Source organism: Macrotis lagotis, chromosome 2 (assembly GCF_037893015.1).
Source record: "Macrotis lagotis isolate mMagLag1 chromosome 2, bilby.v1.9.chrom.fasta, whole genome shotgun sequence".
Classification (NCBI taxonomy): Eukaryota; Metazoa; Chordata; class Mammalia; order Peramelemorphia; family Peramelidae; genus Macrotis; species Macrotis lagotis.
The window spans coordinates 221,565,210-221,581,884 of record NC_133659.1 but is presented as its reverse complement, the minus strand read 5'-3'; the positions used below and the strand labels follow the sequence as shown (position 1 = coordinate 221,581,884).

At 43.6% G+C, this 16,675-nt stretch overlaps 1 protein-coding gene across 2 annotated transcripts; it reads left to right on the top strand.

Moving 5' to 3' along the window:
* The first annotated feature begins 698 nt into the window (after positions 1–698).
* FSCN2 (fascin actin-bundling protein 2, retinal) lies at positions 699–16,421 on the top strand. 2 transcript variants are annotated; one of them, XM_074220635.1, is made up of 5 exons: positions 699–1,521; positions 11,440–11,596; positions 14,349–14,470; positions 14,953–15,120; positions 16,138–16,421. In XM_074220635.1, the coding sequence occupies exons 1-5, from the start codon at positions 699–701 to the stop codon at positions 16,341–16,343; spliced, it is 1,476 nt and encodes a 491-aa protein (XP_074076736.1). In that variant the 3' UTR covers positions 16,344–16,421. The 2 variants fall into 2 exon arrangements, with proteins under 2 accessions (XP_074076736.1, XP_074076735.1); XM_074220634.1 differs by having other exon boundaries at positions 14,349–14,474; positions 14,912–15,120.
* The last annotated feature ends 254 nt before the right edge of the window (positions 16,422–16,675 follow it).

Genomic DNA, 16,675 nt, shown 5'->3' with positions numbered 1-16,675 from the left:
CACCAGAAGCTTTTACCAAGCCTCCAAGGAGAGCTAGGCTGTAAGACTAAGGGAGCACAGATCGGGGGAAAGGGACTCCCAGGAGAGGCTGAGGGAAGGGTCAAGGGCCAAAGGGGCTAGAAAGTAGTAAGAAGAGGCAGAGGTGCTAGTGGCCTGATTCTTGGGGGAGGGGGCGCAGGGTAGGGTAGGTAGAGGAGAGAACCATTGTCTTCAGCACTGAGCCCCCCTTCTTTCGTGGGGCTGACTGGTGCTTACTGATGGCTCTGGCCTCATTGAGATCTGGGAGAGCTCTGTAATCCTAGCTGCGGCTAATTAAACTAGGCGGCAGCTCCTAAGTGTGCATATTGTCTGATCCACCTCATCGCTCCTCACTCTCTCCCTCCCCTGCTGCACTGGTCATGTAAGAGGTGACCTGGTGGTGCCTCAGAGGCAGGTACTGGGCAGCGGAAGAGCAGGCAGCCCTGGGAACCCCTGACCCATGGGCTTCAATGAGCGGATCTCAGGTGATAGCTAAAGAATCAGCACCCAGGGAGGGTGGCCCCTGACCTGTAACGGCAGAGATACTCAAGTTCAGTCAGCTAAGCATTATCTGCTGGAGACCAGGAGAGTCTGGAGTTCAAAAGGAAGCAAAGTGGGTACCCACATCAGGTGGGGCAGGATAAGCCATTGTTGCAAGGGGTCCCCTGGGGGCCCCAAAGATGCCAACCAATGGGATCCACCAGGTGCTGAAGATCCAATTTGGCTTGATCAATGAAGAGGACCGCTATCTGACGGCTGAAAGCTTTGGCTTCAAGGTAAATGCCTCAGCCTCCAGTCTTAAGAGAAAGCAGATATGGGTCCTGGAGCAAGATGAAGGCAACAGTTCAGCTGTCTTCTTCCGAAGCCACCTGGGACGCTATCTGGAAGCTGATCAGGATGGAAAGGTGTCCTGTGAGGCAGAGAAGCCGGGCCAGGATGCCCGCTTCCTAATCGTCACCCACTCAGACGGGCGCTGGGCCTTGCAGTCAGAACCCTATAGGCGATTTTTTGGAGGCTCTGAGGACCATCTCTCCTGCTTTTCACCAACTATCACTCCTGCTGAGCTCTGGACAGTCCACCTTGCCATCCATCCCCAGGCCAATCTGTTGAGCATCAGCCGCCGGCGCTATGCACACTTGTGCCCACAGGAGGATGAGATTGCAACTGACAGCAACATTCCTTGGGGTGTGGATGCCCTCATTACCCTTATTTTCCTAAACAAGCAATACTGTCTGAAGACCTGTGACAGTCGCTATTTGCGCAATGATGGTAAATTGGTGTGGGAACCAGAGCCCCGGGCTCGCTATACCCTGGAATTCAAAGCTGGCAAGTTGGCTTTCAAGGATTGTGATGGCAGGTACCTGGCCCCCATGGGGCCCACTGGGACCCTCAAGGCTGGGCGCAGCTCCAAGCCAAGCAAGGATGAACTCTTTGACCTGGAGGAGAGTCATCCCCAAGTGGTGTTCATGGGCTCCAATGGGCGCTACGTTTCTATCCGACAAGGTAAATCTACTAATCCCCTTCCTCCCCCCACCTCCAGGCTCTCTCCTATGACCAGAGCCTCCTAGTGGGCAGGGGTATATCAATATAAAATCAGTGAGGTCCAGCTGTGTCACTGTAACCAGCCCAGATTTTTTTTTTAGGGGGGGGGAATGGGGTCCCTGACCAAGCTGAAAACCACTCACCCCTGCATTCACCCCATTGAGGTAATGCAGAAAAACTTAATAGGCTTGGTGGAGAAGTTCAAGACCAGGGAAAGGAGTACATAGAGGTCAAGGTTATTGAGTAGGTAGGTCTTGGCATAAGGATTAAAAAGAGCTGGTTTCAGGAATTTCAGACAGCTCAACAAATACTTTGTTAAGCATGCATTCAATAAACATGTTTAAAGTATCCAATTATATATAAAGTTAATATTGTGCTAGGGACTAGTGGTGTAAATATGGAGAATGACATGGCCTTGGCCTTTAAAGAGTACATTCAGTGGCAAGCAGGAGTAGAGAGGAACAGAATTAATTACTTAAAAGACAAAATAAGGATGCTGGGGTCAAAAAAGGAATTCAGATAAAATGTTCTAGGGGAATTTCCATTTAGCTGGGGATCAGGAAAGTGGAGGCAGCTGAGTTTAACCTTTGTATGAAGAGAAAGATATTGAAATTCTGGCAGAGATGATAAGGGAATGCATTCCCAGGATGGAGGGTTAGGGTGGATAGCCTTAGATACATATGATGTTTGCTAGGCCCTGGGGCAGACCATACCATCCTTCCTCTCCTTGAATCTACTACCTAGTATACCTCATATAAACAGGTCATTATAGCACAATTTAAAATATAATAAGTAAAGGAAAGGGCTAAATGGAATATTTAAAGAGATTCAGAGAAAGACAAATAACTTGAGATGGAGAGATTAGGGAAAGATTCAAAGAAGCCTGATCTTAAAGGAAGGGAAGGTCTTTTATAGATAGACAAGGGGATCTTACAGGAAGTCCACGAATTTGTTAAACTGGAGGGGGGATATTACATCTTGATTTTCACTGACTTTTGGTTTCCTCTTTTAATCTGTTTATTTTATGCATTTAAAAAACATCATTCTGAGATGGTTCTCCAGCTGCTTTACCAAACACCATCCAAAAGGGGCCCATGACACAAAAATGGGAGGGGAGGGAGGGTATCCTCGGCAGGAGTGATTGCACAAACAAGAGTGAAGGGAGGAGAGGGCAGAAGGACATGGCCCAGCCACCACTGTCTGTGCTGAAGGTTCATTGTAGATAGAACCAAGGGAGTTGAGGTGCTTAAGCGACTGGAGCCCCAGTATTTGAAAGGGCAAGGACTGGAATAGAGAAAAGTGTGTTCCTCAACTTTTGAGAGAGAGGAAATAACCTGGAGGTCTGCAGATAACAGCAACAAGGATATGGACAGTTTGGAGTGAAGTTTAAAGGAGGACAGGTGTTAGAGTACTTCCAGCTCATTTCTCTTTTTTTGTGTTGGCGTCCCATTAGATTGCAAGTTCCTTGAGGGCAGGGACTGTCTTTTTCTGGTTTGTATCCCCAGTACTTGGCATTGTTCCCAGCTTGTGGTAGGTAAATAAATGTTTATTGAATAGCGATTGAAGGAGAAAGTGGGAAGCGCCAAAAGTGTCAATTCCTTCTGCCTTGAGGGTCAGAAAGTGTGAGAGGAGGAGCAGTGGTCTCTGAGGTGCTAGTTAGCATTGGAAGGGAATGTGTGGAGTTGTATCTTCTGGAGAAAACCAGGTTTCAGGGAGAAACAAGAAAAATTAAAAGAAATGTGATAGGAAAAGATAGGATATAGAGCTTTCTTTCTCTTCCTTCCTTCCTTTCTTTTTTCTTTCTTCTTTCTTCCTTTCTCCCTGCCTTTCTTTTTTTCCTTCTCTCTTGTCTCTCTCTCTCTCTCTCTCTCTCTCTCTCTCTCTCTCTCTCTCTCTCTCTCTCTCTCTCTCTCTCTCTCTCTCTCTCTTCCTTCCTTCCTTTCTCTCTCAAGGTTATTGAGTAGGTAGGTCTTGGCATAAGGATTAAAAAGAGCTAGTTTCATGAATTTCAGACAGCTCAACAAATACTTTGTTAAGCATGCATTCAATAAACATTTTTAAAGTATCCAATTATATATAAACTTAATATTGTATAAACTTAATATTCCTTAATTATTCCTTCCTTCCTTCCTCCTTTCTTCCTGCCTTTCACTTTTCCTCTCTCTCTTCCTACCTTCCTTCCTTTGTCTTTTTATCTTTCTCTCTTTCATTCTTTTTCTTTCTCTTTTTTTAAACAATAGAATATTCTAGGGAACACACTAGAAAGAGAGGACAGAAGAAGATAACAATCATGATAATAGCAATTATTAACATTTATTTATACAGCACTTAGGTTTTGCAAAGAACTGTACATGTATTTTTCATTTGATCTTCTCAAACACCTGTGAGGTAGATACTATGATCACCACTTTAAAGGTGGCCAAACTGAGCTTGAGAGTGTTTAAACAACATGCCCAGGGGCAATAGAGGACTAGGGCTGAGTAGTATATGGAGGAGAACATGAAGAGAGGTAGTAGGAAAAAAGAGGGTTTTTTTAAATTAATATTTCTATTTTTAAGAAATCTATTTTCTCTTCTGTCAACTCCCCTGTTCAAATTAAAAAGAGAAAACAAAACCCTTATAGCAAATATTTATACTCAAACAAAACAAATTTCCTGCATTGACCACATTCAAAATATGTCTCAGGGATGGGAACTTCAAAGTTAGGGTAAGAGAAGGATAGTAGACCCTAAGGATACAGTCCAACTAGGGGGAGAGAGGAAGGTCTCTCTCTTTCCCTTATCTTCTGCTCCTTCAATCTCTCCAAGAACAGCCTTCATTCCAAATTTTTGGAGGGACTTGGTCAGGTGTATAAGCTTTGGCATGTAAGCCAAGGAAACAGATCTCATTCTTAAGTTACCTTTGGTGGTCTTAGAGAGGAAGGCAGGAGAAAGAAGGGACTCCTCAACCTTCAGTAATGAGGGAAGAGAGATGGAGCCATTTACCTGAGGTTGAGAGAGCAGACAAGAACCTCTTAACAGAGAGACCCCCCCCAATTCCCCCATTATCTAGTTCTCATATAATTTTCCTAGACTTTCTTTGGTACCTTCTGAGCTTTAAAAAGTAAAAACAGGTATGTCTTGTCTTCCAAGAAGCTCTGGAGCAGGGGTTCTTAATTTGTTTTTTGTTTATTTGTTTCATGGACCTCAGGTTAGGAGCCCTTGTTTAGGGAGGAAGAAGGAGGGGAGCCTGTATTAGGGAGCACAATAAGATGCCAAAGGTCCATGAAAAGCTGGATTTGGAAGTTATGATTCCTGGAAAATTTGTGGAACATTTTCCTGGTCCTACTTCAAATACCCCCAAATTGAATTATCTTGATTTTCAATGTTGTCCTTCACTCAAGTTCTCCCACATGACAGGTGATCCTGGGTTATTTACTGGTACCAGAATAGCCCAAGGGGCAAGGCCCACAGGAGGCCACACATAGGAGCTTAGAGCCCATTATAGTCCAGTTCCCTCAGTTTTTTTCAATGATCAAATTTTTATTATTTTCCCCTCCTACTCCCCCCTCCATGAAAAGAAGAGAAAAACAAACCCTTGTCACAGCTATACATGTTGTTGTTCAGTCATTTCAGTCATATGTGATCCTTCTTGGTTTCATTTGGGGTTTTCTTGGCAAAGATACTGGAGTGAGTATTTTCTTCTCCAGCTCACTTTATAAATAAGGAAGTTGAGGTAAACAGGGTTAAGTGACTTGGCCAGGGTGACCCAATCAATAAGTGTCTAAGGCTGCATTTGAACTCAGGTCTTCTTGACTCCAGGCCCAATTCTCTATCCACTGCACCACCTAGTTACCTGAAGAATGCATTGTCAAGCAAAATAAATTTCCACATTGGCCATTTCCAAAATTATACAATTCATTCTGCACCCTTAATCCATCATTTTTCTGTCAAATGGTGCATGCTTGGTTATCAGTCCTTTGGATTCGTGGTTGGTTTTTGCATTGATCAGGTCTTTCAAAATAGCTGTTATTACATAATTGTTTTCCTATTTCTGCCTACTTCACTCTGCATCAACCCCTACAAATTTCCTAGGTTTCCTTGAAAAGGAAGGGAATAATATTTATATGATGCCTTCAATGAACTATATTAAGTGCTTACAAATATTATCTCATCTGATGTTCAAAACAATCTTGGGAGGTAGTTGCTATGATGTATCCCTCTTTTAAAGTTGAGGAAAATGAGGGGGAGAGAGATCAAATGACTTATTCAAGGTCACACAGCTAGTTAGTGTCTGAGGATGGTTTGGAATTCAATTCTTCCTAACGCTAGGCTCATTACTCTGTGGTGCCTCCTAGTGGGAAGTACTACTTATAGCATAGTAGTTTTCTATTCTATTCATGTTTCATATTTGTTCAGGGATCCATAATTTTTTCAGCCATTCCCAAATTGATGGGTAGCCCCTTAGTTTTTAGTTCTTTGCCACCACAAGAGCTGCTTTACAAATTTTTGTACATATAAGACCTTTTCCTTTTTTTTCCTTAAGCAATTACCTTATCTTAGAGAAGAGAAACTAGAGCTGATAGGGGAAGTAATATCATCTGTATTAAGTACCTGGCCCTGGCCTTGGTCCCTAAAAGAGTCCCCTTTTGCTTTTATTAAATAACCTTCTCTCCCTTGAAATTAGGAACCATTTCTAGAATCAAAGAATTTTCAAGCCGGAAGGCGTGTGAGAGATCTGATTCATCTCAGTACTTTGGACACGGGAAGAACTTAATTAAATGTTTGTTGAATGAATCAATAAATCAAACAAGCGCTCACTTGAATGATCTCATAATCTACTTTGCACTTTGCAAAACTGAAATTGCTATATAAATGTCAGCCACGAAGATGACGATAATGATGATTAAATGAGCGAATAAAGGGACTCTTAACCTGGAGTCCAGAAACTTTAAGAAAAAAATTTTTGGATAACTGTATTTGAATATAACTGGTTTCCTTGGTAATCTTATGTATTTTACTTTATAGCTTTTAAAAATCTTTTATCTGAGAAGAGATCCATAGGTTTTATTATACTAACAAAGGGATTTGCCTAAGGAAAAAAAAAAAGGTGAAGAAATCCCTAGAATAGAATAAATTAGTTCCTGCAATCCAGTCAACCTCCTCACTTATCTGCTTTTCAGAGTAAAAGCCCCCTCTCCTCCCTTGCTTATCTGGCTCCCCCACCACCCTTAGGGAGATGGTAGGTATTTGGGCAGCCTAAATACAGAGATGGTGTGCCAGGGCCCATAGCACCCCCCCATCCCAGAACCTGAGGTAGGGTAGAAACTAGCGTTCTGGGTAATCATATGCAAATGAAAATGCAATAATCTTTTATCACATCTCCTTCTCCCTCTCCTTAGTAACAGTCAGGAGTCTGAGCCTCTGGCCCTGTGCCCAGGCTGAGTTTAGAACAGGGAGAGAAGGATTTTTGGCATTTAAAATACAAACTTGAGAGTTGTCCACCCTTTCTAACTTCAGACTTGGAGTCTAGAGGACCTGGGCTCAAATCCTGCCTCAGATACCTACTAGCTGTGTGATGCTTCATGTCTCCAGACCTCAGCTTCTTCATGTGTAAAATGAAGAGGTTGGACTTGATGACTTTGTTAGAGCTAAATCTGGGATCCTCTGACCCTTTGATTTCTCAGTCCTGCTCCACCCAGACCCAGAGTCCACATTTGGGGGAAAAGGAGGAAAAACTGAAGCAGAAGGGATAAGATCAGATGGAAACTTAGTGATCAGTCAGTCAACAAATATTTATAAAGCACCTACTATATGTTAAAGTCTTAAGAAGAATGAAACAACATGACAATGACTCTGTGTAAATAAGATGTTTTTCAATCATTTTTTGGTTGTTCTCTTCATGTCTTCATTTGGGGGGTTTCCTTGGCATCTTGCCATCTCCTTCTCCAGTTCAATTTACAGTTGAGGAAACTGAGGCAAACAGGATTAAGTGATTTGTCCAGGGTCACATAAATAGCATTTGAGGTTGGATTTGAACTCAAGCTTCCTGATTCCAGATCTGATATAAATGGATAAATTATAGATTATCAATAGAGGAGAGAGACACTAGCATTAAGGGGGATGGGGAAAGACTTCTGGAAGAAGGTGAGACTTGAAGGAAGCCAAAGAAACCAGGAGTTAAACATGAGAAGAGAGAGAAGGTTACAGGCTCAGGAAACAGTCAATGAAAATGCAGCCTAGAGAGTAGTATTCTGAGATTGTTAGAAATTTCAGTGTGTAGGGGTGCCTAGGTGGCGCAGTGGATAGGGCACCGGCCCTGGAGTCGGGGGACCTGAGTTCAAATCCAGACTCAGACACTTAATAATTACCTAGCTGTGTGGCCTTGGGCAAGCCACTTAACCCCATTTGCCTTGTAAAAAACTTAAGAAAAAGAAAAGAAAAGAAATTTCAGTGTGAGCAAGATTTGATTTAACATTTTGTTGGTTGTCTAGACTTAAGGAAGTGATGGAGAAAATGCTAGCAATGCAAATTAAAATTAAAAGTGTTTCATGAGTGGGTAGCCAGGTGGTACAATGAATGGAGTGCCAGACCTCTAGTCTGAGTTCAAATTTGGCCTCAGAAATTAACAGGTTGTGTGATCCTGGGCAAGTCACTTACTCCTCTTTGTCTCGGTTTTTTCATCTGTAAAAAGAGCTGGAGAAATAAATGGCAAACTACACCCTTCAAGAAAAAGGAAGGGGGTGGCTAGGTGCCGTAGTGGATAGAGCACCGGCCTTGGAGTCAGGAGTACCTGGGTTCAAATCCGGTATCAGACACTTAATAATTACCTACCTGTGTGGCCTTGGGCAAGCCACTTAACCCCATTGCCTTGCAAAAAAAAAAAAAACTTAAAAAAAACTAAAAAAAAGAAAAAGGTAAAAAGTGTGTTGTGTGTATTTTTTTTCTAGAGAGTCAATTGTTAAACATTTACCAAGTATACCATATTTTATCTTGTTTAGATTTGATTCTTACCACAATCCTATGAAGTAGCTAGATGGTACAGTGGATAGAGTTCTGGGACTGGAAACAGGAAGACCTGAGTTCAAATCCTGCCTCATTCACTAGTTGTATGACCCTGGGCAAGTCACTTAAACCCTGTTTACCTCAGTTTGCTCTTCTGTAAAGTGGACTGAAGAATGAAATGGCAAACTACTCCAGTGTCTCTGCCGAGAAAACCCTAAATGGAGCCACAAAGAGTCCACAATAACAACAAAAATAACACCTATCTCTAGGGTTGTTGTGATGATCAAAGAAGATAATAATTGTAAAGCCCTTGGCACCAGGCATAGGTTAATTTTACACTGATAAATGCTTGCTATTACCGGGGCCTCCCTCAGAGGTGTTGGGTTGCCCCTCAATGGACCAAAGGCCTGATGACCACTTCTCAGGTGTTCTGTTGTAGGGCCATTTCTTTTCTTAGTGTGAGTTGGTCTTGATGCCTTCTGCTGTCCTTCTCAACTCTCAGATTCTGTGATTTTAACTCTGCTTTGGTCAGGCCAGGAGAGATTAGTCTTTTTGTGTGATGATCAAGAACATATATGGGACAGATTGTCATTGTGCTAAATACTTTATAAAGAGCATATAATTTGGTCACACAATTTTTTAAATATATGAAGCTAGATTTGAACTCTGATCTTGCTGATGTCCGGGCCCAGGGTACTATCCATTGAGCCACCTAGATACTATTTGATATCTTCATTTTTACAGATGGGGAAACTGAGGCAAGGAGAGGTTTTTGTTTTTTTTTGTTTGTTTTTTTAAGTCCCTTGTTCAGAGTCACACAGCTAGTAAATGTCTGAGTCTAGATTGGAACTCGGGTCTTATTACTCCAGGCCCAATGTGCTTATCCACTGAGATACCTAGATATTATTTGATATTGTTACTTTACAGTTGAGGAAAACTGAGGCAAACAGGGTTAAGTGACTTGTCTAGATACCTGTGGGCCCTAGGCTTGTGGCTACCTGCAGGACAGGTGGAGCTTAAAGGAAAGGAGCAGGGTGTTCTTTGCAGCAGGAGCATCATGGGCACTGGCTTGCTGCCCGAGCCTCCTTCACCTGAGGCAGGAAGGCTCCCTTGTCTTATCTTCTCGGTGACAGGGGAGAAGTTCCAGGGCTTCCCCTGGTGAATGTTGGGCACCAGAAGGGCTGGCCTGACCCTCCCTCCATCCTCCCCCACAGCACATGTAGGCGGCTATTTACTTTCAGTTGTCAAAGCTGCCTCCTCTTCATCCCCCCCCCCCACCGCCTCCCCTCATGTGTGAGCCAGCCCCACCACCGGGGGACCACGTGGGAAGCAGGTGGTAAGGGAGGCTCTGTGATCTGCCAAGGTTCTGAAAGCTGCAGGTTGCCATGGTGACTGGGTCTGATTTGGGGATGGTGATGAGCATGGGGTTTGGTTTCCTCTGGATTGGGGGGGAAGGGAAGAGAAAAGGAAGGAGGAACTAAGTGCATCTTGGTTGAGTAGGGGGCTCCGGTTGATTGCTCCTTTTCCAGTTCTGTTTGGTCCCCTCCCTCAATTTGCCACCAAAGCCTCTGACTTTGTTATGTCCCTATACCCCCATGGTGGTCCTAGCCTAGCCCCGGATCTGATCCCCTTCTTCCAGGGTCTCTTCCAGCCAGTGAGCTAAGCTTTGATGCTCAGAGAACTTGGGCATTCTTTCCTAAATGGGGACAAACCCCCCCCCCAGGGTGTTTCAGTGGCCTAATGAGGTCCTACCCCACATTGGGGCCCTGGGAAGGACAGAACCCACTACGTTGCCCAACCCAAGCTGATTAAGGGGTGAGTTATAAATAGGGACATCAGCTCCATCTGATGGGCAGATGGAAACCTCAGCAATCAGCTTAGCTTTCCAATTAGCACTGATGATTTGGAGGATTTTCTAGGCAAACAGAAGGAGGGTGGCTTGGCTATTTAGGGAGGAGAAATCAGACACAGGAGGGAACTAAGTCCATTTCTCCCCCAAACTGGATTTGGATGGATTTTCCTCCCTTGTCTGAGCTTGTCTCTCTTGCTTAGTTTCCCTTTGTGACAACAGCTAGAAACCTTCAAGAAAAGGCTGGTAGCCCAGTGGTCAAGGGCAGAAGGGTCAAACAGTCACTTCCAGCTTCATGCTGCTGGGAATATTACCAAGTACAGCTAACCATATTAAATTATTTTGGGGAAATATTTAACAAGATAAATGAAAAAGGGGCAGCAAGCTAATGCAATAAATAGAACTCTGACTCTGGAGTCCAGAGAACTGAGTTTAAATCCAGCCTCAGATACTTACTAGCAGTGTAACCTTAGGCAAGTCTCACTCAACTCCAATTGTCTCCAAAACAAAGAAAAATAAAATTTAAAAATAATAGAACATAATGTGAACATGTGATTTTATAAATGAATATGTTATTTGAGTATGACACCAATGAGGCAGCAAGGTAAATCAGTTGATTGAGTGCTGGGTCTGGAGTCAGAAGACCTGAGTTCAAATGCAACTTCAGACACTTGCTAGCTGTGTAACCCTTGGTCATTTAAACTCATTTGTCTCAGTTTTCTCATGTATAAAATGAACTGGAAAAGAAAATGGCAAACCACTCTAGTATGTTTGCCAAGAAAACTCCTTGGACAGTATGGTCTATGAAATTATGAAGAGTCTGACACAACTGAATTGACTGAACAACAAAGAACACCACTGGTTAAGGGGGGCTTGTGAGAGATGCTGTGATTTATCTCAATTGCTACACAAGGGCAAGATTCCTACCTCCTTTCATCCATTCTTATTCCTCCCTTGAGAGGTACCCTAGAATTCAACTTTCCTTCTTTACTTTGCTCAATTAAGATGCATATCTTTCCTTCCTTCTAACTCATTTCCTCTTTTTAGGGATCAACGTCTCAGCCAATCAGGATGAAGAGCTGGACCATGAGACATTCCAGATGCAAATTGACCGTGAGACCAAGAAGTGTATTTTCCATTCCAACACTGGGGATTACTGGACCCTGGTCACTCATGGGGGTATCCAGTCTATTGCCACACAAGTGTGAGCAGCCCTGACTACTCCTGGCTTTGCCCAGTCTCCCCTTCACCATCACCATCTCCATTACACCCATCACGACCTCCATCACCATTAGTGTTACTACCGTCATCAGCCTCACTGTATATAAACATAAGAACTGTCATTATTATCACCTTCTTTCCATCACCATTAATCAATAAAGTCCAAGAAACTATCACTTGTGCTAGGTCTTAGGAATATGAAAGAAAATATGAAACTTTTTCTTTTCAAGGAGAAAAAACATCAAGGAGATATGTATATATTTCCATATGGCTAAAAGAGGTAGCTAGATAAAGTAATAAATAAATAGATGGCTGGATGTGTATGTATCTATATCTATCTAGATACATATATATTATATAAATTATATATAAATACATGAGTATGTAAAAGACAATATACAGAAAATAGATATTTTTTTTCAGAGAGGGGAGTACTAATAGCTGGAGTAATATAGAATACAGAGCTTGAGCAGAGTCTTAAAGAGGTGAGGAGGAAAATCAATCCAGGTTTGAGGAATAAATTGGGCAAAGGCATATAGGTAAGTAGGAAATAGAGTGTGGTACATGAGGAATAGTTAAGAAGATCAGTTTGATTGGACAATAGGGTGGGTGAAGGTGAATTGTGTAATAAGGCTAGAAAAGTCAGTTTTAGCTAGGTTGTGGAGGACTTTAAATGAACTTCGATCCTAGATGTATTAAGGAGAAATAGGAGTTAATTGAATAAGGAGGTGATATGGTCAGACCTATATTTTAGGAAAATTGCTTATGTAGTCTGTGGAAAATAGATTGGAGAGACTTGTCTAAATGATGAGACCCTGGAATGGGATGATAACAGTATGAGCAGTGAGAAGAAGACATGGGAGAGATTCTGTAGTGGCAGAAACTACAATTTTGGTTAGATATTAGGGGAGGAAGAGTCTAGGACAACAACCAGATTATGAACTTGGATGGACTCAAGAAGGATGGTGCCTTCAACAGATGTAGGGAGGGGTGGTTTGAGGGGAAACCCAAGGTGTTGTGTGTTGATCATGTTGAGTTTGGGAAGCCGACAAGACACTGCAAACAGTTGATGATGGAAGATGAGAGCTCAAGAGAGAGATTAGGGCAGGATATATAGATATGAGAACTGTCTGAATAAAGATGATAATTAAACTCATGGGAGTTGACTAGTCCATCAAGTGAGAGAGTATAGAGAAAGAGGAGTCCAGGACAGAAGCTTGTGGTACAGCCACAGTAAAGAAATGGGTGTCGGGGAGGCTAGGTGGCGCAGTGAATAAAGCACCAGCCCTGGAGTCAGGAGTACCTGGGTTCAAATCTGGTCTCAGACGCTTAATAATTACCTAGCTGTGTGGCCTTGGGCAAGCCACTTAACCCCGTTTGCCTTGCAAAAAAAACTAAAGAAAAAAAAAAGAAGAAATGGGTGTCAACCGGGCAAAGATGGAGGAGGAGCAGTCAGATAGGTAGAAGGTACCTAGAGAGGACAGCATTACAAAACACACAGAGGAGAGAGTATCCAGGAAGACAAGGTGCTCAGCAATGTCATCTGTTGCAGAGTCAAGGAGAAAAGAATGGGGAAAGGACCATCAATTAAGAGATAGTCCATAACTTTGGAGAAAGTTTCAGTTGAATGATGGGATTATTTTGCCAACCTCATCACCACCATTTTCTTTACTATCATCTTCCTTGCTAACACTGGTCACTATCACTTATATTATTATTATTATTATTATTATTATTATTATTATTATTATTATCTCTATTATCAGTCTCCAAGTGAATATCATCCCAATACTGTCCTCACTGTCACCATCACCAGCACAACTGCCATCACCACTACAATCAACATCATCATTATGGCACTATCATAGTCCCCACTACCATCTCCACTACAATTATCACCATCATTGGATAGCATCACCCTCTTCAACATTACTCTTATCCACTTCCATCTTCAGCAGTAACATCCATATGACCTAAAGGACCACTCCTCCCTTTTCTTCTGAATCCTTCACTAGGTAGGCCCCATCCAGTGCTGAGCCCAAGGCATCATATATAAAAGTGAAGTAGAAGGGAGGATGGAACCTCAACCAGAGGAAGAAATAGCAATTGAAGAGGGAGGGCAGGCAAAGATTATATTCCAAGGGGTATGAGGAGCTTAGAAATGCATAGGTAGCTAAGGTTGAGACCCCAGTTAAGGGTAGACAGAGCCTTCTCCTCTACTTTCCCTTAGGTAGAGTTGTTGAAGCCAAAGGGAATAAGAAAAATGGGCTTGATTCCAGGGTCCAGAGCTATGATCTGGGAGGAAAAGTAGAGGAAAGGGACTTTGGGGAGACAGCTCCATTCTTTAGGTTAGGACAAAGGTTCTTAATGTGGAGTCTTTATAAAGTTAGATAACTAAACTTCAACATGATTGGTTTCCTCTATTACACTCTATATTTTATCTTTTGAATTTTAAAATTATATTCTAAGATATCCATGGGCTTTGCCAGACTACCAAAGGGAACCATGACACAAACAAGGTTAAGAATCTTTGATTTAGGGAGGCATTCCCCCATTTCCACCTGATACAGGGATTTCAAATCCCTGAGTTAGTTTGGATCTTCTTTCATTTTCCTGGGATGAAACAGACCTTCTGGGTGATCCCAATCAAAACAGAACCAGATGGGTGATGGGGTGAGAAGCTATCAGACCCCCTCCTCCCCAAAGACACTGACTGTCCCCCTTCTCCTTCCTAGTGCTGCCAAAACCATGTTTGAGATCGAATGGCGCGGCCGACGAATAGCACTCAAGGCAAGCAACGGGCGCTACATCTGTACAAAGAAGAATGGGCATCTCGCAGCCATTAGTGACTTTATTGGTGAGTGCCTGCCAGGCCAGGAGGTCTAGGCAGGTGTCTGAAAGTCCACTGATTTTGGAATCCCTAGAAATACTTAGTTCCAGGTTCAAGAACTGATAGATGATAGGGAAGCGGTTGGAACTGGAAAGAAGAAAAGAGCCCCTACCTACTTAGAGGCAGCTGGGTGGTGAAGACAGGAAGACCTGCATTCAAATCCAGACTCAGACACTAGCTGTGTGACCCTAAGCAAGTTACTCAACCTCACTTTGCAGTGAGTGCAATGCAGAATAATAATAGTACTCACTTCCCAGGGTAGTTATAAGCATTCAGGACAGTGTCTGATATATAAAAGGCCTCCCCTTCCCTTCCCTATTAATCTCCACCAAGACACACACCTCACCAAAGACCCCTCCCCAACACACACACAAGTTCAGATGAATGAAAAGGGGAGTGCAAGATAAGGCAACCCAGTCCCCATAGTAGTCCTTCTCTTCTTGGCCCAGGTGAGGATGAAGAATTTATCATCAAACTCATCAACCGACCCATCTTGGTGTTAAGGGGCAATGATGGTTTTGTCTGCCACCATCGAAACTCCAATCTGCTTGATACAAATCGATCTGTCTATGACGTCTTCCACATCAGTTTCAGCGATGGCGCCTACCAGATCCGAGGTGCAGCCTTGGGGTGGGGAGCAGGGGTAGGAATCAGAATAGGAATTGAGACCACCTTGGGAAGTCTGGTGTTAGTTGTGAGTCTCCCTACCTCTCCCCTCTCATTCCCATCCCTGGCCCCATTCTCCATTCTATCCTGACAAGATGGGGAGGGAGAGTCTGAAGAATCTGTAGTTGTATCTGCTATTATTCTGGCATTCTTAGGAAATCATAGTCAGATAGGTGCTCTTGCCCTGTCCCCCAAGGTATGAGTGAGAAAGGAATGACAAATAGAGAACACACCTTTTGGTCTTGTATCACTGATCACTGGCTGAATGAGCTGTCTATACACATCTGGCCTGTCAAATATGATGCTGCTTCAAATCAGAACTACCAATTGCTGAAGGAAAGCTTACCTAGTCAGTGATACTGGAAGGCAGATATAGGGAGTTCTGTTTCTTCTCCTAACTATTTCTGGGATTCTTGTTAATATGAAGTTACAGTCCTACCCCGGTAGGACTAGGGCTAGGTTCCTAAAATCTGGGAAGGAAAAGAGGCTGGGGCTGGGACTGAGACAGGAATGGACAGGATGAGCCAGCTGTGAATGACCTACCTGGTCAGACCCCGGTAAGATGGGGCTGGCCTTCTTCCTGCAACAGAAAGGAATCATACAACCCTTTCTCCCCCACTCCCAAACTTCCACCTGCATCACCTTCCTCCCCAAAAGCCACTACACCAAGCATTAGGAATGGGATGAGAGGAGGGGGCAATGGAGATCTGTGCAAGCAGAGAGGTTCACCATCCTCAATGTCACCTTATACATACTTTCTTATCCCAGACAGCTCCCATTCCATTACAGAAGGAGAAGGCAACTTTGAGGGAGGTGGGGATGAGAAGAGTCAGATTGGGAAGGAAGAGGAAGGGAAGGATAAAGTCTAGGGGGGGAGAGAAAATGGGGTAGAACCCCATCAAAAGCAGGGGTAGAACCTCCTGCAATCTGTTCCATTCTGACCCACTTGCCCCCTGCTCCTTCCCTAGGCAGAGGCGGTAAGTTCTGGTATATAGCCAGCAATGGCAACGTGTGCAGTGATGGCGAGAGGTCAGAAGATTTCTTCTTTGAGTTTCGGGAGCGGGGTCGAGTGGCCATCAGAGGCAAAAATGGCAAATATCTGCGGGGAGCCTCCTCGGGCATGTTGAAGGCTGATGGGGACTCCCTTGCCTGTGCCACCCTCTGGGAGTACTGACTCCCATCTACCTGGATGATCTGCTTCCAGAACCTCCCAGGAAAGAAGCAGGAAGATAGAAGAGGAATAGAAGAAACAGGGAAGGAGCCTGGGAACTCCCTGAGTGGAGTGGAGTTGGGGGGGGTTCCCCCCTCTTCTGACCACAGCAGACATTGCATGATCATAACTTCCCCCTTCCCCTACATAAAAATTCTGTCTGAGTTTCAGCTTTCTTTGGTTTCTTTTTTTTGGGGGGTTAAGTGGCTTGCCCAAGGCCACACAGTTAGGTAATTATTAAGTGTCTGAGACCGGATTTGAACCCAGGTACTCCTGACTCCAGGGCTGGTGCTTTA

Excerpts from the sequence above, each read along its gene's own strand:
- FSCN2 (XM_074220634.1), top strand. The coding sequence starts at position 699 with ATGCCAACCAATGGGATCCACCAGGTGCTGAAGATCCAATTTGGCTTG. Across the intron at positions 11,597-14,348 it reads CAGTCTATTGCCACACAAGT|TGCTGCCAAAACCATGTTTG; the intron begins GTGAGCAGCCCT and ends TCTCCTTCCTAG. Across the intron at positions 15,121-16,137 it reads TGGCGCCTACCAGATCCGAG|GCAGAGGCGGTAAGTTCTGG; the intron begins GTGCAGCCTTGG and ends CTCCTTCCCTAG.